Below are 23,017 nucleotides of genomic sequence, written 5' to 3'. Positions count from 1 at the left end.
TAAGAGAATGAAAAGACAAGCCACGGACTGGGAAAAATTTTCTGCAAAATATTTATCTGATTTTTATCCATAGTATATAAAGAACTCCCACAACTCGGTAATTAAAAAATAACCCTATAAAAAGGGAGGGGGTGAACAAACACTTCCCCCCCAAAAAAATATGGATGGCAAATAAGCACATGAAAACTTGTTCAACATCATTAGTCATTAGGGACATGCAAATTAAAACCATAATGAGATATCACTACACATCTATTAGAATGGCTCACATTAAAAACAGAGATCATTCTCATGCTGATGAGAATGTAGAGGAATTACAACTCTCATACACTGCTGGTGGGAAACATAAAATGGTACAACCACTTTGGAAAATGGGCGACTACTTATGAAGTTAAACATATACTTACCATACACATACACATATACATATACAACCATTCTACTCCTACTTATTTTAGCCAAGAGAAATGAAAGCACTTGTCTATATAAGGACTTGTACATAAATGTTTATAAAGCTTTACTTATAACAGACAAAAACTGGAAGGAACCCAAATGTCTATCAAGAGATGAAGGCACATTTTGCTATATTCATACAATGGAATACGACTCAGCAATAAAAAGAAATGAACTATTAATACATGTAACAAAATGGATAACACAAAAAATTATGCTGAGCAAAAGAAGCTAGACATAAGAAAAAGCACATACTGTATCATCCCATTTATATAAAACTCTAGAAAATGCAAACAAATCTATGATGACATAAAGCAGATCAACTGTTGCCTGAGGATGGAGGTAAGGGGAGAGAGGGAGAGATTCCAGGTGGGGCATGAGAAAACTTTTGGGAATGAAGGATATGTTCACTATCTCAACTGTGGTGATAGTTTCATCAGTGTATACATATGTCAAAACTTTTCAAATTGTATGCCTTATGCCTGTTTTATTGAATATCAATTATACCTCATAAAGTTAATTTAAAAATAAAGAATAAGGAAACATACTTCTAAATAGCCCCTGTATTAAAAGAGAAATCATAACAAATTTAACAATCCTTGGAACTGATAATGAAAATATGAGATATAATAATGTGACATAGGGACTTCCCTGATGGTCCAGTGGTAAATAATCCGCTTTTCAATGCAGGGGATGAGGGTTTGATCCCTGGTCGGGGAACTAAGATCCCACGTGCCGCAGGGCAACTAAGCCCCCGCGACACAACTACTGAGTTCGTGCACCTCAAGGAGAGAGCCCACGTGCCACAAACTACAGAGCCCCTGCGCCCTGGAGCCCACGTGCCACAACTAGAGAGAGAAAACCCGCATGCCACAACTAGAGAGAAGCCCGTGTGCTACAACAAAGAGCCCACACGCTTCAACAAAAAGATTCTGCATGCCTCAATGAAGATCCTGCATGCTGCAACTAAGACTCAATGCAGCCAAAAAAATTTTTAAAAATTAAAAAAATAAAAAATAATGTGACATAGAGGAAAGATAGTATTTTAAGGAAATGTCATAGCCTTAAATGAGTATATTAGCAAAGAAGGTCAACAATTAATGAGCTAAACATCCAACTTAAGAAATTAAAAAAGAACAACAAAATAAACCCAAAGAACTAAGAAGGGAGATGATAAAGATAAATGCAAAATTAATGTAATGTGAAACAAACATTAGAAAAAGATTGATAAAGCTGTCAGTTTTTAGAAAACACAAATAAAAGTAAAAATTGCTAGCAAAACTCATCAAGGAGAAAGATATGATACAAACAATTAATATCAGAAATGGAAAAGGTTCACAGCTAAAGATACAGCAGAGGGACTTCCTTGGTGATCTAGTGGTTAAGAATCCACCTTCCAATGCAGGGGACACATGTTTGAACCCTGGCTGGGGAACTAAGATCCCATCTGCCTCGGGGCAACTAAGCCCACGCACTGCAGCTACTGAGCCCACGTGCTCTGGAGCCCGTGCACCACAACTAGAGAGCCCACATGCCGCAACTACTGAGCCCACGTGTTCTGGAGCCCATGCACCACAACTAGAGAGCCCGCGCACCGCAACTACTGAGCCTGTGCGGCACAACTAGAGAGAAGCCAGCAAGCCACAATGAAGAGCCCATGTGCTGCAACTAAGACCCGACGCAGTCAAATAAATAAATATTTTTTTAAAAGATACAGTAGAGATCAAAAAGATAAGAGAACATTACGAATGACTTTACGGAAACAAATTTGAAAACTTAGGCACATTGTACAAATTCCTTTAAAAATGTAACTCATGAAAATAGAGTAAAAAAGAAATAAAAGGCCTAAATTAGTCCTATGACCATTAAAATATGAATAAATGACTTAAAAATTCTCTCCTCCTCAACCCCACAAACTAAAACCAAATTGTAACAAATTTTCAAGGAACAGGGCTTCCCTGGTGGCGCAGTGGTTGCGCGTCCGCCTGCCGATGCAGGGGAACCGGGTTCGCGCCCCGGTCTGGGAGGATCCCACGTGCCGCGGAGCGGCTGGGCCCGTGAGCCATGGCCGCTGAGCCTGCGCGTCCGGAGCCTGTGCTCCGCAACGGGAGAGACCACAACAGTGAGAGGCCTGCGTACCACAAAAAAAAAAAAAAAAAAAAAAAATTTTCAAGGAACAAATCATTACAAACGAATACAAATTCATTCAGCAAATAGTAAAAGAAAGAACATTCCCCGTCTAATTATTTAAGGGTCTTATACCACGGACTGTCAAAATCATACTAGGACATTGTAAGAAAAGAAAATTACAAGCCAATCATGTTGAACATAAATGCAAAAATCCTAAATATTATTAACAAAGCAAATCCTGTAGCATTTAAAGAAGATAGTAAATCATCATCAAGTTAGGTTTATACCAGGAGTAGTTCAGTATCAGAAAATCCATTAATGAAATTCAGTACATTAACAGTTTAAAGGAGAAAAGCCATATGATCAATTCAACACATGTAGAGAAAAACAACATGTGAAATTCAACATCTGTTCATGAAAAAAACCCAACAAACAAAAATTTAAAACCTCTTATACCAACCATTTTTAACTTGATGAAGTATAGCTACCAAATACCTACAATTAGCAACATTTTAAATGGTGAAACACTGGAAGCATTTTCTTTAAAATAAAAAACAAGCCAAGACTGCCCATTATCACTCCTTATTTTCTCAAGGTTGTACTTGAGGTTCTAGTCAGTGAAGTAATGTAAGAAAAATAAATAAAATGCAAAAGGATTGGATAGGAAAAACAAGTCATTTTTTACATGTCTGCCTCTATAGAAAAAACAAAACAAAAGAAATCTAAAGACAAATATCTACATGCAAATATCAATCGTATTTCTTTAAACTATCAACAAAGACTTAGAAAACATAGCAAAAGATATAATTTACAATAAAAACAAAATATAAATTGTACCTAGAAATAAGCTACCCATACAACTGAATGATTCATTCCCTCACCACTTCAAGTCCTTCCTCAAACTCCACCTTCTTAATTTGGCCTACTGTGACCACTTCATTTAAAACCACACCTCCCCCACCCCCATACTCCTGATCAGTTTTATTTTTCTCTATTTTTTCCCACCTATCACCTTCTAACATACTTATAATTACTGTTTATTGCCCATCTCCCCAAAGTCTTCTCTGTCCATGAATATGGATATTTTTGTCTGCTTTGTTTACTGTGGTATTCCTAGAACCTAGAACAGTGCCTGGTATATAGTAGATGCTCAATAAATATTTACTGAATGAGTGAATGAATGAAAACAATAAGTGTATGTAGACTTTACTGAGAAAAATAATTGAGAAAATTATAAACCTTTATTGAAAGGCTTTAAAGAAGATCTATATAAATGGAGAGAGAAACCATATTCATGGATAGGAAGACTCAGTAGCATAAAGATGTGAATTCTCCTCCAAACTGATGTATAAGTTAACCATACAAAACCCCCAAAGATGTGTCTGTGTGTGTGTGTTGGTGTGGAACTTTCTACATGGATTCTAAAATTTATATGGAAGCACAAAAGGCCAAAATAGTCAGTTCTTCCCTGAAGAACAAGAGAAGATGGGAACCTTACCCTACACGCTTGTCTATATTATTTTTATATAGATAGAGTGATTCAAACAATGCCATGTTAGCACAGAGATTATCAAATAGATCAAGAGAATAAAACAGAGTCTAGAATCGGACACACAAATAGAAGGAAACTTGATTTAGGACATAGGTGGTACTGAAGCTCAGTAAGAAAGGATGAGTTATTTAATAAATGATACTAGAATAATTAGTGATTCATAAATAAAAATAATTACATTGATACCTTAATTCACACCATGCCCCCAAATTAGCTCCACATGGATTACTAACCTAAATATACAAGGAAAAACTGTGAAATCTTTAGAAGAAAATATAGGAGAATATCTTTATGACTCAGCATAGAGAAAGGTTTCTTAAACAAAATGCAGAATGAAATCCATGAGGAAAATATCAATAAATTCAACTACATTGAGTTACGTGATATACACTTCCCTGACAAAGGATCAGTATCTAAGATCTATAAAGAATCATTAAAATCAATCAAAATTCCTGGTGATTTCAGTATCAATGTAAATAGATAATTCTTCCAACACATTCTTCTCTCCATTCCTTGAGTATCTCTCCTCCAATTACCTTCTCTCTACACTTCCTTGGCCACACATTACCAATAAACGGAATTTCTGAATAATCCTACCTACAGACAACCCACTCCCTAACCACCAGCTCCAACCCCTTCTAGTACCTCAACGCTAGTAATTCTTGGCCCCATCAAAACCTATGTTCCATTCATCCCGCCTTCTCTTCACTCTCCCATAGTCCTCTCCCTTCTGAGCTTAAATTCCTTGTTCCATTTTTGTAAACACCCCTTGCTTACACTTTTCACTATCTTGCCCTCTCATGTTTCATCGTATTCACACAGCAAACTCCTAACTCTGGCTATATGCAACCACTCACCTGTTCTGCACCTGCACTTGTGCAGCTCAGCAGGACTGGGGAAATTGCTCACTTTTAATTTATGACCACAGGTAATTCCCTGATGGTCCAGTGGTTAGGACTCGGTACTTTCACTGCCATGGCCCCAGGTTCAATCCCTGGTTGGGGAACTAAGATCCCGCAAGCCGTGTGGCGTGGCCCCAAATACATAAATTTTAAAAATAAATAAATAAATAAATAAATAAATTTATGACCACAGATCTTAGGTGGGCCCTTAGTGCCACTTGGCAATCACAGAACATTTCCATGGTCCACTCACTCTCTTGGACAACTGTTTCATGCCCTAGTGTCTCCCTCTCTATCCTTATCCTCAACTGTTGACCTTGCTTCCTATTTCACTGAGAAAACAAAGCAATCAGAAAAGAACATCCGTAAGCTCCTATGTTGGATATTCCCATTTACCCATGTCCAGGTTCTCTGTCTTCCCTGCTGCCTCCATGGATAACGTCTGTGCTCTCAGCTAAAGCCAGTCCTCCACGTGTGCAGGAGAAACCCTGCCCTTCGTTGATTAGAGGACATTGCTTCAGCCATTCTCCCTTCTAACGCTTGCATCATAATATTCCATTTCCTACTGGGTTTTTGTCATCAGCATCTGAACAAGCTATATCTTTTTCTTGGCCTTACACTGTGCTCCTGTCACCACGCTGTTCCATCGTGTTTCTTTGATCCCTTTAGGGTGAAAGTCCAGAGTTCCTTTAGTCACTGTCTCTAATCTCTCTTCTCCCATTCTCTCTTAGACATACTCCTATCAGAATTCTGCCCCTTTTGCCACTGAAATGGCTCCTGTTGAGGTCACCAATGTCCCCCACATTGCTAAATCTAATGATTAACCCTTAGTCTTTTTATCATATCCATGAGCAGCATTTGATGCAGTTGACTATTGCCTCCCTTTGGGATAATTTTTCTATCTAGGCTTCTGGGACTCCACTCCCCTGATTTTCCTTCTACTTTACTGGCAGCTGCTTCTCATTCTCCTTTGCTGGTTACACATCTCCATGACCTCTCAACATTGGACACCTCGGAATGCAGTTCTCGGACCTCTCATGTTTTCTTTCAACACTCGTTCCCTCAATGATTTCATTCATTCAAATCTACATCTGTAGCCTGGACCTTCCCTTTGAGAGCCACACTCATGTGTTCAGCTCTTTTTCAACATCTCCACCTGGAGGTTTAGCAAGAATCTTAAATGTCATACGTCCAAAACCAAACTCCTGATCTTCCTCCTCCCAAACCTGCTTCTCCTGAAATCTCCACCTTCTCAGTAAATAGGAGCTCCATCCCTTAAAGTTGCTCAGGTCAGAAACCTTGGATCCGTCTTTGACTTCTCTCACCCTGTCACCTTGTCTCTCCTTCCATAACAAATCCGGTCAGTTCTGCCTATGAAGTGTACCCAGAATCCAACCACTTCTTACAAACTTCTCTGTAACATCCCCTCTGTCGCAGCCTCCATCATCTCTCCTGGATAATTGTTATGGTTTCCTAACTCATCTCCCTGTCTTCACCCTTGCTTCCTGCGGGTCATCTTTAACACAGGAGCTAGAGTTAAAAACTTGTCAAAATATAAATCAGGTCATATCATTCTACTCAAACACCCCCACTGGCTTCCATGTCATCCAGAATAAAAGTCAAAGTCCTTACAATGGTTTACAGGAATGGCCTACATGCAACCTACAAGGCCCTGCATGGTCTGGCCTTCCTCCTGCCCCACCCATTGTATCTCTGACATCTTCATCTCCTACTGTCCCCCTCATTCCAGTCACCTGGGCCTTCTTGCTGTTCCTAAAACACGACAAGTACACTCTTGCCAAGAACATTCTTCTCCCAGATTCATACTTGGCTCGCTCCTTTACTTCCTTCAGGTCTTGGCTCAAATGTCATAGCTTCAGTGAGGCCTTCCTTAAGTACTCTAAAATTGCAATAGCCCCTTCCTGGGCACTCTCTGATCTTTCCTGATGGCTTTCTTTTTCTCCTTAGCTGTTATCACCATCTAACATGCTGTACATTTTATTCAGTTAGTTTATGTCTATCTTTCCTACTTGATTGTAAGCCCATCAACACAAGGCTTTTTGTGTGCGTTGGTCACTGCTTAATCCACAGCATATAGAAGAGACCCTGGCACAGGGTCCATTTTAACAGTAGATGTTAACATTTAACAATAGATGTTAAAAAATTGTTTGTTGAATGAATAAACAACATACTAATCGACCAGAATACGGCAACAGGCATTCTCAAAATAGCTGGTACGAATATCAATTGGTATAATCTCTACAGAGGACAAATTGGCAATAACTATCAAAAGTACAAATGCACCTTTGACCCAGAAATTCTGCTTCTAGTAATATCCTTTATATAAATTCACACATGTGCTAAGTGACACATGGACAAAGTAATTCACTACAGCATATTTTATCCCTGAAAAAGAATGAAAACAGCCAAAATGTCCAGCAATAGAGACTAAAGAAATTATAGTTCATCCATACAATGGAATATTTTACAGTAGAAAAAAGAATAAGGAGACTGCTTGTGTCTGCATTTTCTTGCACAGACTACCTCAGGAAGGATACCCATGAAACTGGTAATAATGCTTGCTTATTTGGAGGGCAATGGATGAGCCAGCAGCAGAGGTGGGAGACTTTGCTGTCAACCCTCCTAAACTTGAATTTTAGTACGCTGTGAATGGTTTAATCTACTAAAAGGAGAACAAGGCAGGGTTTATGTTCCAATATGGAATGAGTTCTAAGATATGTTGTTACAAATAGAAAGGTAAGTACGAAAGACTGTGTACAGTATGCTATACATAGGGGTGGGGCAGACATACTTTTCATTATTTACTCTTTTATACTTTTCAAATTTTGTACCTTATATATGCATTTCCTATTCAAAAAGGAATAAAAAAATTTAAAAAAATCATGGTGGGAGAATGCATTTTCATATGCATCACCTTGACAATCCTATGATTGAAGCTTGCTAAGTATTTCCCTATTTTTTAAACAAAGAAAACGGACGATCAGAGAACTTAAGTCAAACGGCACAGAGGCACCAGGCACCAGGACTAGAGCCCGCTTCCCTGCCAGGCCCTCCCAGCCCCTCTAGCCCTGCAGCCTCTACCACCCTCCACCCCTGCCCTCTCCAGCTCCTTCCCTTAGGATACACAACTCTTATGCCCAGCCCCAGAAGGTCTGCCACCAGGGCCTTCAGTCAGGGGACCGTTTCTCTCTGCTCAGAGCCACCAACAGGGTGGTGGGTGCCACCGTGCTCTGTGGCTGATCCCAGCCTGCCTTGGCCTTGCAGCTGCCAGGCCCTCTTCCCCCGGTCTGTACCTGTCAATGATGACGGGGTCTGAGGGTGTCTCATTCCGGTTGCCACAGCTCTTCCGGTCACAGCACCGGCTGAAGGAAAGATGAGAAGGGAGGGAAGGAGGAAGGGGGTGAAGGAGAGGGAGATTACAGCACGTGGTGTGGTGTGTGTGTGTGTGTGTGTGTGTGTTTGTGGCTCCAGGGTGAGGATGCTGATGTCCTGTCTCTGAGTATGGAATCCCTGGGCCAGAGGGGCTCACTCTCAGGGGCCTGGGGGAGACAGGCAGTGAGGGTCCTACACAGGGACCTGGAGAGCCCTTATCCCTGGGGATAAGGTTGGCCAAGAAACCCTTGTCCCAAAGGCATGCTGCTCCTGGAGGATCCAGGAAAGGGTAGGCTGCTGACCACCTACTCTCTCTTTACACTTTTTATACATATAGAAAAGAGCTCCAATTGTAAGCATGCACCTCATGAATTATCACAAAGTGAGCCCACCCATGTAACCAGCACCCATACCAAGAAATACCATGTGATAGTGCCCCAGAAGCTCCCTCATGCCCCCTCCTGGTCACTGCCCTTCCCAAGGGTAGCCACTGTCCCAACCAGATTTTTTTTTTTTTTTTTTTTCAGTATGTGGGCCTCTCACTGCTGTGGCCTCTTCCGTTGCGGGGCGCAGGCTCAGTGGCCATGGCTCACGGGCCCAGCCGCTCCGCGGCATGTGGGATCTTCCCGGACCAGGGCACGAACCCGAGTCCCCTGCATCGGCAGGCGGACTCTCAACCACTGCACCACCAGGGAAGCCCCCAACCAGATTTTTGAACACTATTTTCTTTTCCATGTATGAAGAGCTGCCTCGGAGGACCCTTCCTGACTGACATCTCCTGGGGAGCCCTTGCCTAGAAATGCCAAGCTCTAGGGGAATGGAAAAGGGGAGTCTAGCACTGTGTTCCCTCTTCCCCATCCTGCCTGTCCAGGGGGTGCCCTGAAGTTCACATAAGAGGCAGCAAAGTTTCCTCCTCCAGCTTCTGAGCTAATCCAGGAGGCCCAGGCCCTGCCCCCATCTCCCAGCGAGCCCTCCCCAGAGCTTTATTAGTTAAGCTTCCCAGTAGCAGCAGGAGGCCTCTCTTACACTCGGAGAAGCCACATAAACAGGCCAGGCTAATGGGTCCTCAAGGACCCTCTCCTCAGCCAGCACTGTGCCCAGGGGCCTCACTCTTCCCTCATCACCCCCCACCCCCAGGCTTCCCTGGGGATCAGTGGGGAGGGGGGGTTGGTGGCAGTGGTAGGGGTCGGACCAAGAGGCCAGGGGCAGGTGACCTAGCCCTTCTCACCTGCACATGATCTCGTGGGTGAGTAGCACGCGGCACATTTCGGGGTTCTTGTCCTGCCCCTCGTAGATGATGGCCTGGGGAAGGGGAAGTGCGCAGGCTGGAGGGGAAGGAGGCTCCTCTCAAGGCCAGGTGGAGGGGCAGCTGGGCCCTGCTCCCGGGGAAGAGCACGCCCTCCAACTCTCTCTGGGAGCCCAGGAATGCAAAGAGGGAGCTGGGAACCTGGCTTCCCAAACCAGTACCACCATCAGAATGCGCAAGAGTGGCATGAGGTCTACAGATTCTGTCTGTCCACAGGCAGCTCTTTCCGGAGCCAGCTCTACTCAGGGGCAGGGAGGTCCCCAGATCACCATGACCCAGGTCAGGTTGCCGGGAGGGCAGACACACTCCAACCTCCATGGTTCTCACAAGCATTGTCCCTCCAGGCTGTCCCGCCGGCTCCTTGGCCCCTCTCCCCATTCCTATCACCTCCGCAGGCCAGGCCAGTGGCTCCCTCTTGGACTGCTGGATCAGCCACCACCACCCCACTCCCCCACGCCCAGCCAGTCCCCCAGCCTCTCCTCAGCCCTGAAGCAAGGAGCGAGCTTCCCAAACCACACATTTGGCTTCCACCTTATAACCTCTGTGCCTCGCAGCCATCCCTTACTTGTGGGTTCCTCTCTCTCCGGACATTCTCCAACCCCTTCCACACTTGTTGACCATGCAATCCCACTTTGCCACTGCCTGGTCCGCCTCCCACACCATGGCGACCACAGGCTTCCTAGAAACACACCACTTCTTCCTCTGCCCTGGGATTGAGTGGGGGCTGCTGGAAGACTGTCTGTGTGGGAAAGCCCAAGTCTCCACCTCAAGTGGCAGGCCACTGATTTTCACATCTGAGACTCAGCCCTGCTCCTTTACCAGCGCACACAACCTCTCTGAAAAGCCTGAGGCTTGGGGCCCTGTGGCTGCACAGTCCATCAGGGCTGACTCAGGTTTCAGTTGCCCCGAGCTCCTCATGCTGGTCCCTGAGCCTCCTTCTCTTGTCTTTTAAAGTCAGCAAGGTACTGAGGGCCTGCAGTGGAAGCTCTGGGGCCCCACTCAGTCCCCTCTCCTGGACCAGTGCACCCATCCCCCAGCTGTGGGTAGCATTAGCTGCTAAGGGCTTTCTCTTGAGAACTGCTCTCAGCAGACAGGAGCTGCTTCCCCTGAAAATGTCTGGAAGGTTACACTCTCCCCTTGGGAGTGGTCCCCAGCCAGTAACTGACCAATACAGGGGACAGAATCCTGGCCTCCTTGCCTCAAGGGGGAACAACTCTGGTGCCATTCCTTCTCCAGGGCTCCTCGTGGATCAGGCTGAGGCTTGACTCCAGCTGAGACCACCTCCTTGCTGAGCATCCCCTGCCCTATCCTGCTTCTCCTCCCTCCCCTTCTGAGAGCTTCTCCCCTCCTCCCCAATAAACCATGTGTACCTGAATCCCCGTCTAGGCTGAACTTCTAGATAACAGGACCTAAGACCAAGTCGTTGAACAAATATTGTCTTTTTCTTGTCGAGAGGGCAAAAGCCACACATCCTCCTCCTGTGGACAGTGGTGAGAACTGTGGACAGCCAGACTGGTGAGGATGAAGGGCGTGGGGGAGGTGGGGGCAGGGACAAGGATGCTTGCTCAGACCACAGGGAGATGGGGGTCAGAGAAGGGGCTGGACAGGCCTGAGCATCCCCTGGGCTGGCTCACCTGCTTGGACATGGAGTCAATGAGACGCACATAGAGGTCCTGTTCTGTCCGAAGTCCTAAGGGTGGAAAGGCGGAAAGGGATTGTTATTTGGGGAGCCCCTGTGGCTTCTGATGACTGAACACACTCCACACCCTCCCCCGCTGAAGCCAGGCCCCCTCCACCCTGACAGTGGGGCACCAAGTGACATATGATGTTGCGGTACCCAGTGGGCAGTGGGCCTCACTCACCGTTGTTATATACCAGCCGGAGGCGATAATGGATCCCGTTGTTTGTCTTTTCACCCCCGGGCTCCTGCAGGGACAAGATAGGGAGGATGCTTGGTGCTCCCGGGGATCCTCCAGCCACCCCCCTCCCCCCCACTCCATTCCCACCCAACCTTCCTCCCTAACCCCCTCCCTCCCATCCATTCATCACCCCCTTCTCCACTCCTCCACCACGTATCCATCATCTGCTCCAGTGGGAGGGGGTTCCCTGAAACCCTCCCCACCCCCCCACCCTGTTCCTTCCCAGCGAGCCCATGAGCCTCTCACTCGGTCCTTCTCCACAAAGTCGATGAAAGCTGTACGCTCCACCTCCACCGGCTGCCCCTGCCGGTCATACATGGCCAGCACGAAGTGGAAGAAGTTGGATTTCCTGAGGTTGGAGGGGGGCTGCTTCTCAAAATGTGCTCGCGCCAGGCCCACGCCACTGTGGGGAGGAAAGTTGCTGGGCAACCACTGGAAGTGCCCTCCAGAGAGAAAGACCCCATCACCTCTGACCAGGTAGGTGGGCTGGCCAAGACTTGGCTCTGATGTGTCAAGAGTTTGGGCAGGAAATTGGATGGGCCCATTCCACCCTTGCCAGGGCCATCTCAGTTCTAGAAGAGGCCTCCCAGCCCTGAGGTCACCCCAGCCTGCTCCCATGGGAATGAGCAGCACAACAGGTGACAACAGAGGCATCCCTGGCAGACTCCTTCCCAGACTTTTCCCTGGGCCTCAAATTTTGGAAGGCTGATCTCTAAAACCAAATGAACAAGCAACCCATCTTACTGACCGCAGGCTCCTGTGACTGCCCTTTAGGGCCTCAAGGGGCAGCTGGGAGGTTTTGGAATGAATATCTCACTGTACCCCAGCTGCTGGCTATGTGCATGAGCCTACAGTATTGACTGGGAGATGATGAAGTCCATCAGACTCTCAAGAGACATTGAACTGGCTCAGAGCCACTAGTCTGCCCAGCCTGGACCCTGGGCTATGGCTGAAGGTGGGAATGTCCTCCCCAGGTATAGGGGGACCTGCCTCCATGCTTGGAGGAAGACATCACTGGCTCCCTTGGTCAGAAGGATCTTCTGGTCTGGCCTTGCTTTCTCCTGGCTCATCAGAAACCAGTCCCAGAAGCAAAGCCAGGGTGAGAGCAGGAGGAAGAGAAGAACCAAGGCCCTATCCACCAAATATTTCCTGAACCCCAATGATGCACCAAGCGCTGGCCACATGGCACCACGTGGGGCCAGAGGGAAACACCTGGAAGGGGAGGGAAGACAGATACAGAGAGCTGCAACACAAGACAGAGTGGTGGGTGCCCCCTAAGAGATGTTACTATATAAAAAACGGTAAAAGCAAAGGAAAAAAGATTAATTCTTTCTGTGTGTGATGAAGGGAAGACTTCACGGTGATGGTGGCCTTCCCCCTGGTCTTTGAGGAATGAATAGGAGCTCAACAGGGGCAGGAGGCAAAAGGGCAGAACTAACAGCATTAAGAAATGGCTGTAGGTATGAGGGTTAGTGTCACTGGACCACTTCAAAGAGTGAAGTGAGGAGAGAAAAGGTTTTATTGGAAGTGCCAGACTATCCATGCATACAAAAACCAGGCCATGGAGTTTAGACTTTCTTCTCTGGGCCAAGGTCTTCCAAAGTGTGTTCTCTAGCTCTCTCATGGCTCCAGATCCTCATCCTATAAAAGAGTGCTATAGCCACAACTGCTGGGAAATGCATACACAGGTGTATGTGGGGGGCCCTGGGACACCCTCCAGGAATGGACCCTCCTTGACCCACTCAGGCCAGTGCTCCCCATGTGTGGTAGCGAGCCTCCAAGATGGTTCCCCATGATCCCTGCCTCCTGGTAGTCAGGTCCTTATATAGTCTCCTCCCATACTGAATCAGGATTGGTCTGTGTGGCCAATAGCATATGGCACAAGCGATAGCATACAATTTCTAAGGTTAGGTCATACAAGACACATGGCTTCTTCCTTGTTCACTCTCTTGGATTAGTCACTCAGGGGGAAGCTGGCTGCTGTGCTGTGACGATACTCAAGCACCCCTATGGATGGTCCACGTGGAGAAGAACTGAATCCTCCTGCCAACAGCCGGCACTAACTGATCAGCTGTGTGAGGCCTACCAGCCCAGTCAAGCCTTCAGATCACTGAAGCTTCATAAGAAACCCTGAGCCAGAACTACCCAGCTACACTGCTCCCTGATTTCTAACTTTAAGAAACTGTGTGAGATAATGAATGTCGTTTTACGTTGCTGAGTTTGGGGGTGATTTTTTAAAATGTGGCAACAGGTAACTAACACACCATGCTTACTTGACTACAGAGCATTTTGGTGGAGGGATGTGGTTTGGGAAGTATGACTAAAGGCCACCAGAAGGCTCTGAAGTCAGGCAGGGCTTAGAAGATACTGTAAGCAAGGAGGGCACAGTGTGGTAGAAAAGTGAGAGGCTACTGTAGGGATGCAGAGGCGAGGATGGGAATGGTGGAACTGTCTTGAGAGCCATTTAGACCAGAGTCCCATCATGGGGACATGCCACTGTGACAACATCTGCCATACTCATCACTACTTAATATTTTTCTTCGTATAATTTTAAATCAACTTACTCTTACTTGGCTTCTTGCAAAGCCATAATATCTGAAATGTCATGGGCTTCAGAAGCTTGCTGTGTTTTTACTCATACAGATTACAGTAAATACATAAACAATAAAATGAAAACCGTTCCTCCTCTTGAAAGCCTGCTTGGGAGCCTCAGCCGTCCATGTAAAATGCTAATTTTGGAGGCAGAAGTGACGGGTCTTGCTTGTCCCTGATCAAGATGAGGAGGGGGCCACCAACACCTTCTCTTCCCCACCAAAGGTTATCTCTACACGTTCCTTGCTCCAGGATCATCCTCCTCCCTCCTTCCTCGTGTCCCTCTCTTCTCCTCAGCCTCAGGCTTACAGTCCTTTCACATCTAGGCTTTGACCCTCCCGCTTCCCACTTGCCAAGAGGCAGGGAAGCCTGAAGACAGCTTTGATCACAGCAGGTCCCTGATTACTGTTGATGAATATGCTAATGAGGCAGCAACCCTGACTCCTCCCTCCAGCCCCCAGGACCAGCTTAGGGACAGTGAGGCTCCCCAGGGACAGGACCACCTGGGGGTAGATAAGGCCAGGAGATGGGCTGTGGGGCCATCCCAGATCACTCTGCCCTTTACTCTGTCATCTAGCCCAGGAAAGGTGCCTGGAAGGCTCTCAGACAGTGGGGAGAGAGCGTAGAGAGAAAGAAAGAGGCCTTAACAGAGGAGGGGTGGAGGCTGAGCAAGAACACAATCCCCCTGGACCCCTCAACATACCCTATCTACACAGACACTCCTGTACTTCCCAGGCCAAGAGTCAGTCAATAATGCTGAGCTTCCTCTCCCATCCATCCTTCTTGGCAAATACCAGTCAGTCTTGGGTCCTGGCTGCCTGGGGTTCCTACCAGGCTCCTAAGGACCAGACCTGGGAAGTCTGCCCTAAGCCCCAAGCCAAGCTCCCTTCACAGGGCCTGCCCTCTCAGCAGGATGGGATTCCCAGGAAGAGTCGTTGGGGGGACCAGGGGAGGGGAAAGGGAGCAGGTACCCCTGCCTGGGGTCTGTGGACCAGTAGCCAGGGCTGCCAGCTGCAGGGCATCAAGGGGCTGCACTGTCCTACTCCACTGTGGGATCAGGTTCAATTCTACTTCCCTTGAGGCAGCCCAGCATCAGCCTCCATTCTCCACCTTGCTTAGTGGGTCTGAGGCACAATCACACACATCCACGCAAAGCAATGGGACAGAGGTGGCTAGTTTATAGCTCTGGGACAGGGATCACTATCAAGAATGACAGCAGAACAATATGACCCCAAGCAGACCAGGAGAAGATGGCAGAATAGGCAAGACCCCTCCTGGTCTGCGAATGTCTCCAGTTTATCCTGTTCATACCCCTGTGAGACAAGTGAGAAGACCGAGGTGAAATGGAAAAGGTTTTGGTTTAAAGAAATCCCCATATTTCCTCTGAACACAGAGAAGGACATGAGGATTAGAACAGCAGCTAGAGTGCCAGATGCAGGTCTGTCTGGACTTCTCCTGGTTCCCCCAGGCACCTCCACCGCCTACCTGCCCGTGCAGTAGGTGACCAATCAGCATCCCTGAGCAGAGTTGCAAGCTGCAAAGGGAGAGGGTGCGGAGGGGGAGGGGGAGACTTCTGCTCTTCTCTCCTTGGGAAGAGCTGATACTCTTGTAATGAGAAAGCAAACCAAGATTAAAGAACACAAAGAAAGAGACATAGAAATATGCTCAAACAGCTCAGAAGATAGACCCGGGCCGTGGAGAGGTCTGAGAGGCCTGCTGGGGCACCCTGGGAGAAGACATGTGCTCTCACAGTACCTTAGAGGCAGAGATGTGGATGAAGGCCAAGGTCTCTGATTCTGTGGTCTCCAAAGTGGGGTGGCCCAAGACACCCACTGGGGTGTGGAGAGAAACTTCAAGGATGTTTATTGATAGGAATCCTTTATCTGGAAGAAGGGAGAGAGGCAGGAGAGCCCCAGAAGTCTGGAGAGGCAAGTGTTTTATCTGGTTTCCCCAGAAGCAGACCCTGAGACAAGGATTCATATGTGAACACTTTATGTGGGAGGTGATTCCAGGAAACCCTGGCAGGTGTGGGGGGTGAGAGAGAGAAGGAAAGGCAGTCCCTAACAGGTGCATTATCCACGAGTAACCACTGAGGGCAGCTGCAGCTCAGCCCCCAGGGAGCTCTGGAAACAAGTCTAGAACATGTGCTTCAGCTAGTCAGAGGGCTGAGCAAGGGAGCTGGGGTCTTCATCGTCCAACTCCAGTCAGTCACTGGCTGAGGGCTTCTGGGGCGTCATCTCTCAGGTGCTTCTGGCCTGTTGGGCAGGTGGCTGGAGCAGGCTCTGGTGGTCTAAGAGTCTTAGGAGGCAGTTGCTGGCAGAGGAAGCAGACCCTTTCCCAAGGGTCCCCAGGGACGTGAGTGGGGTAGCAACTCCCAGCCATCTAGAGGCCTGCGGTGTGATGGAAGCCAGCAAAGCTACAGCTCAAGGGCCTGCGTGCAGCCTGGCAATATGCATGAGAACTGCCTCACCTGGTGCATATATTGCTGGAGCCTATAATTCAGAAACGTCTCATTCACTTAGCATGATTAGTGCACAAAGCGTGTCACATACGCGCCTTTTCCAGGTAAATGCAGCTGAGTGATGAAAACAGCCACATTAACCACTTTTGTAAGACTCCCAAATGATTTACACATCTCCTTGCTTTCTTAAAAAGATTGTTTTCAACAAAACACTTCCCTATCAACTCCGGAGTGTGCTGAGGCGGTGGGGCATGTGCTCCTGTAAAGAGCACGGATGTGGAAGGAGAAAGTGCTCATCTTCATATTTACACCAGGGCCCACTCACCCCCTCCCATCTTCTGAAATAGCCCCCAAATTAAAGGAGACTGGGACAGAAAAGCTTCGGTGTGCACAGCTATTTTTTTGGTTGGAGGACATCCGAGCATGGGTGTGTGTGGGCTTCCTGACTACTGTGCTGGGAATCCAGGTTAAAGGTGACACCAAGGGCAACCTGACCTTTACAGCCTGAGTCATTCAGGTAACCTGTGCTTCAGAGTACAGGGGGATGCATATGGGGGCATCTGGGGGCTGCAGAGTTGTCTGGCTGCTATTGCTTGGCCACCCAGGGGTCCCTGGAGATGCTCCTTTTAGAGGATGAGCAGGATGCCCCAGGAACCTTCTTGCAGCAGCTGGACCTCGCCACAGCTGTCTAGGACAGACGACGCTTCCCTCACAGTCAGTCTCTGCTCTCGGGTCAGAAGGCCATTCATAAGTCTTTACATCCTTGATTAGGTACTTATTATAAGTGCTAGCAATTTAAAACAAGCATCTCAAATCCCACAGAGGACAATGGCCGAGACTGGAGCTTTGGCCTTCCCCCAGAGGCACCTTCAGGCCTTTGTCTCCCCTGCACCCCTCTGCCCTCTACTAAATGCTAACTCTTGCCTGCCTTGGCAGCCCAAGGTTCCGAGCAGTGCCTTGGCTTGGGCCTGATCCATCTTGGAATCTGGGATGTTGGGGAAATGGGGAGAAGCCCTGCTGTTATCAGCCGTTGGGGGAGGCTCCTTTTTGATCCCCCCTCCACCCTGGAGGTGGAAGGAGTAAAAGTGTGTATTTCCTGCATCTCATCCTTTGTCTCAGATTTCCCTACTGTCTCTGCTAAATCTAGATCTTCTTTTCCCCATCCTAGCATGGCTGCATAAGTCCCACCTTCCTCTCCTCTGCATCCTCTCTTCCTCCAAGCAACCCACTGGCCGTGGCTCTCCCTGCAGGCATCCTTTGGGTCCCTGGGACTGCTGATAATCATCAAGCTGGGTCTGGCATTCCTGACTCCAGCCAGGATCTACTGGCCTAGCCCAGAGCCTGGGAAGATAAAAGCAGAGGCTCACTGGGGTGAACCCACCCCAACCATGCGACAGTGCAGGCAGGAGGACCTGGTGCCTAGAGGCAGCTGCGCAGAACCTGGGTCTAGAGGGGCCTGCCGGAGATGAGGCTTTGGGGCTGCTTCATATCCCCTGCTCACTTGCCCCAGGAAATTATCTCAGCCACCAGGTCCCTGGATGAGGGGGGAGGGGAGGATCTCACTAGCCAGCTCTCCCATGTTTCCTCTTGCTCTCAATTCTACCCAAAGACTGTCCACCCTGCTTCTCTGTGCCCACCCCCCTCACCACCCACCCACAGGCCTGCCTGCCAGGTCCCAGGCTGAGGAAGAGCTATTAATTATTAAAGCAAACAAAAGCATTTCCTAGCAGGGATGCTAGCCTGCTGCTGCTTACAGGAAACGCAGCCCCAGCTGGCTTCCCTCTCAGGGCCCGGCTAGTGTTCTGGGACCAGCTCAAGGGGGAGGGCTAGCCTGGGTGCTCCAGGAGTCTCCCCAGCCTGGGAGTCACATCAGAAGGAGAGGAGAACTGCTTCTGTGCTGAGAGATAAAGTCCTGTTGGCCCAGGGTAGGCCAGGGATCCTTGTGCAGAGTTCCCCACCAGGAAGACACTGCTAGCCTTCCCTCTTACCTCCAGCGTATGGTATGCAGCCTCTCTTTTCTCCCTACCCCTCTTTCGCTCAGAACTTTCCTTCCTGTTGGCAGGCCCTCCCTCACTGATCTTAGCAGGCTCTGGGCTTTCTCCTCCTTCTCCACCTTCTGAAAAACGCTGGCGCTGTAAAGCTGGGCAGCAGCAGCTGCTCCAGTACCTGGTTCCTGGGGTCAGGTAGATCACCAACGTGGACAGCAGAGCCCAACAAAAACGGACTTAGTAACCTTCTAACATGCACTCCTGCTTCCTGCAGCAGATACTCATTATCCCCTATTGACTGCTCGAACCTGGTGCTGTGGACACGAGGATGAATGAGCCACCATCCATGCCCTAAAGGAAGGTGTAGGCTGGCAGGGCAAGGAAGCCCAGGACAGGCAGGGCACAGCTGACTCTGGCCTGTGATAAGCATCCTTAGACAGCACTAAGAACTGCTCCCCTGGGCCGGATGGGAGGGCACAGAGAGAGAAGGTGCTGGGGGGGGAGGGTCCCAGAGGTTGTAAGATTTTATTCAGTGGGTGTGTGGGTGCTGGGAGCAGGGGAACTGTTTCAAGAGACATTGTTGTATGCCAAGAGTCATACAGAGGCAGAGAGGAAGCTTGGGATCAGACTGTGATGGGCCTTGAATGCTGAGTATCTGGGAGGAAGTGTGTGTGGGGGTCACTTAAGTTTTTAATTGGGGAGGGACACAATCAGAGAAGAGTTCTTTGGAAATGTTTCTTTGGCCCCTGGTGCATGGCAGACAGTCAGACGGTTTGGGGGGGTGGGGCGAGGTGGGAGGCTGGGACAGTGGGCTAGCAGGCTGAGGTGATACACTGGGGTTAACCTTCAAGCCAGGGAGGAAAGTCGTGGAGGGCAAGAGTGTGTGTCATGGTTACGAGCTGGCCGTGGGCACTGTGATTAGGAATAGGACCCAGAGGCACCGTCCAGAAGCCTTGACAAGCTGGCGGCTGTGGGGTGAAGGTGAAGAGCACATCAAAGACAGCTGTCAGACCCCAAGCAGCCTTGCAGGGAGTGTTCCAGGGCAAGTTCCTCCGAGACAGAGGGAGAGGAGCCTTTGGAGGTGGAAGAGAGGGGAGGGGCAGAGAAAGGAATTCCTGTCATTGCTGTTTTAGGATGAAAAGACCCGAACAGAGGACTGATGGGGGATCAAGAACCAACAGATGAGATGATGGCATCTCAGGAAGAATGAGAAAGAAGTACCTCCCACCTGCTCCCCTCGGCAGGAGGTGCCCAGAGGCAACCAAACGTGTGGGGGCTCCCAATCTGTGTCCTGAGACAGAGAAGCCTCTGGACTTGGAGATGAGTGGCCCAGGCCTGAAGAAATTCCTCTCCTCAAACTGGGGAGGCCTTCCGAGTCCTGGTGATGCGGCCCTGGGGACTCAGACTGGACACCTCAACCCCACTCAAGACCTCTTCCCCATGTGCAGACAACACTGCTGAAGCCCAATCTCATGGGAAGAGCCTCATCGCCACACTTCCTGCACCCACACAGGCTACAAGGGCACTGCCTCCTTCCCATCAGCTTCCTGCTCATCCAACCTGCTGACAGGGACAGAGGGGAGTGTCAGAGAGAAATAGGAACCTTAAACCGTGAGGCCCCACTGGAACACTTCATCCTCTCTTACAAGGAGCTCTCACCACAAAGGCGGTGGTGGATAAAAAGACAAAGAAATGACCATCTCAAATTAAATGAAAAACCAGAACCAACAGAAAAACAAACAGGATACAGAATTGTATGTATAACACAGGAAAAAAATATGTTAATGGGAAGATGGGAAGGAAATACACTAAATTATTGACAGTAGCTATTTAGAGAGATGGGGTTTTGTTTTCTATTTTCCTTTTTTTTCTAGAAAAGTTATATCATGAGTAAAAATATGGATATTAATACATAGGCAAGACCCTTTCTCTTCCTAAAAAGGTGAGCTCCAGAGAGAGGCCCCAGTGCTCCCTCTGGACAGTCATGAAAGCACAGGAATGCAGGAACACCATTCAGTTTGAACATGAAACAAGGTGTGTGTCTGTTAAGGGGTGAGTTTGGGGTTGGTGGTGGGGTGGTATCCCCTGAACAGGATTGGGGATGTGAATGTGCGGCTGGCATCCAGGTCTGGTCTGCCCTGGAAACCCCCCAGCAGAATCCCTTCCAGCTGCTGGACAAGCAGCTGCTCAGACCTCTGGGAAGCCCTGCTCCCAAGTGTCCCATGTATCTGCAGAGGCAGCACCTCCCTAGTCCCAGGCACTGAGAACTCCAGGTAGGATGTCTAACCTCCCCTCCCCTTGCTCACAACTGGGGATACAAAAAGCCCAGGTGCTGTGGGGGGCTGGTCAACGAATCATTATGCTTCCTTTCCAAATCCAGGAGTCCATCCCCCACCCAGGCTCCCTGCCCAGACTCCTGCAAAGGAGTCAGATGGGTCACTTAAGTGAGATGGGTGTGGGTGCTGGGTTCCCAGGGACCCCCTGCCTCGGGTAGGACCCACCAGAAAAACACCTGGAGGGACCTGAGCGGCCCTGACCCATCCTCAGCCCCAATCATTCCACCAAGCCGACTGCCCACCTCTTCTCTTCCCCACCAGCCGCTTCTCCAGCTCCACACGTCCCCATCCTCCAAGTCTGAGGGATGTGAGAAAGCAGAAAGGGGGCTGGGTTTCGTGCCTTTCCTGGCCGAGATCTATGGAACTGGACAAGGAGGGGCACTTAACTGCCTGAGAAGGAGGGGTCAGCAGTTCCTTAACAGCTGGTGGCTGCGGGACTGCGGGCAGCCGGGAGACCTCCTTCTCTAGAGCCATGGACGGTTGGGCCAGCGAGCGGTAGTCAGAAATCAGAGCCGGGACATCCAGGAGTGGAGGCAGAAGCCCCGCCCCGGCCCGCCCCACAGTCTCAGGAAGAAGCAGAGGCGCTCAGGGCGAGGTGGGCACAAGAGCTTGCCGGGACAGTGCAGAGTTGGGGCTCCCTCCAACCCCTCGCCCCAGCAGCTCAGCAAGCTGAGAGAAGGCGGCGCGGAGCCGTCCAACCCGAGCGCGCCCGGTCGCGTCCGAGCGCTTACCTCTGCGCCGCGGTGCTGGCGTCCAGGATGCCTGCGCCCTGCATCCAGGAGCGCACCGAGCCCAGGCCGGCGGGCAGCAGCGGCTCCTCCTTCAGGTTCAGCCCGCCGCGGGGCAGAGCGTCCTGCGCAGGAAACATAAGGGCGCGCAGTCGGTGGGCGCTCCCACAGCCGGGGATCCGGTCCCGCCAAGGCTGCGGGGCGTCTCAGCTCCGCCCGCCCGACGGCACCCGGCGCCTGCAGGAGCGCAGCGCAGCGCCAGCCCCGGCCGCTCAGTGCGCGCCAGCCTCCTGGGCGCTCCCTCGGAGAAAGCAGGTCCGCTAGCGCCGGCGCTGTCCCCTCCCCTCCCGGGGCGCGGGGCGGGGAGATGGAGGGATTTCCCCGCGGCCTGAGCGCCGGCGGGCTGACTGAGCGCGGGGCGGTGAGGGAGGGGAGCGGAGACGGCACCCGGTCCGCGCAGAGGCGCCCTAGAGGCGCGCTCTGGCGGCTGCCCAGGGCCGCGGTCGTCGGAGGGGGGGCCCGAGCACCCCTTGAACTGCCTCAGGCGAGGCGGGGGCGCGGGGCTGCCCGCCCTTTCCCCCTCGCCGCCCCCACCTCCCGCCCACCCGCCCGCGGCGCCGGCGCGGGACGCTGATTACCATCCAGGAGGAGGAGGCTGCGGGCGCGGAGCTCGGCGGCGGCGGCGGCGGCGGCGGCGGCGGCGACTGCGGCGGTAGCGGCGGCAGGAGCAGCAGCAGCCGCGCGTCCCGAGGAAAGGCAGGGGCAGCGCCGGGCCAGCAGACGCCTCCGCCGCCGGCGCCCCGCGTGCTCCGGCGCCCCGGCCCTGCCGCAGCCGCGGGCGGCAGCACCTGGAGCAGCAGTAGCAGCAGCCCGGCCGACTCCCCCCTGGGCCCGGTTCCCGCGCCGCCCCGCCGCGGCCGCCGCCGCCCGCCGCTCCCCGGGGCCTGGCCGCGGGCCCGGGCCATCCCGCCGCCGCCGCCGCCGCCGCCGCCGCTCCCGGGGGAGCGGGAGCCGAAGGCAGGGAGGGCGGGGGGGGGGGGGGAGGCCGGGAGCTGGCGGGCCCAGGGGACTGGGGGCCGGGGGAGGCGGGGGCGGGGCGGCGCGGCCGGCCGAGGGGCGGCCAGGGACGTGACATCATCGGGGGAGGAGCGGCCGGGCCCGGGCCGCCGCGGCGGGGCGGACCCTGGCGAGTCGGTCGCCGGGGCTGGGGGCTGCGGCCTGCCCGAGGCCGCGGGAAGGAACGGGAGGGACCAGCGT

General features: G+C 50.6%; 1 protein-coding gene and 1 non-coding gene across 3 annotated transcripts in view; one reads left to right on the top strand and one right to left on the bottom strand.

Annotated features, from left to right (window-relative positions):
- EBF4 (EBF family member 4) overlaps nt 1-22,725 on the bottom strand; it is a 55,818-nt gene extending 33,093 nt beyond the window's left edge. For both annotated transcript variants that reach the window (XM_055090639.1, XM_024117134.3), the window contains exons 1-7: nt 22,399-22,725; nt 21,764-21,885; nt 11,902-12,058; nt 11,599-11,662; nt 11,371-11,426; nt 9,659-9,732; nt 8,352-8,420 (exon numbers count right to left, since the gene is read on the bottom strand). In XM_055090639.1, coding sequence (XP_054946614.1) covers nt 8,352-8,420; nt 9,659-9,732; nt 11,371-11,426; nt 11,599-11,662; nt 11,902-12,058; nt 21,764-21,885; nt 22,399-22,725 — 869 coding nt within the window. The remainder of the gene's footprint in view (nt 1-8,351; nt 8,421-9,658; nt 9,733-11,370; nt 11,427-11,598; nt 11,663-11,901; nt 12,059-21,763; nt 21,886-22,398) is intronic.
- On the top strand, nt 5,069-5,141 carry TRNAE-UUC (transfer RNA glutamic acid (anticodon UUC)). Its single transcript has one exon. It is a non-coding gene; the product is annotated as a tRNA-Glu (tRNA).
- Nucleotides 22,726-23,017: the final 292 nt, after the last annotated feature.

This window comes from Physeter macrocephalus, chromosome 14 (assembly GCF_002837175.3).
Source record: "Physeter macrocephalus isolate SW-GA chromosome 14, ASM283717v5, whole genome shotgun sequence".
NCBI lineage: Eukaryota > Metazoa > Chordata > Mammalia > Artiodactyla > Physeteridae > Physeter > Physeter macrocephalus.
Note: the sequence above shows the minus strand (reverse complement) of the source record. Positions and strands in the feature narration are given on the sequence as shown.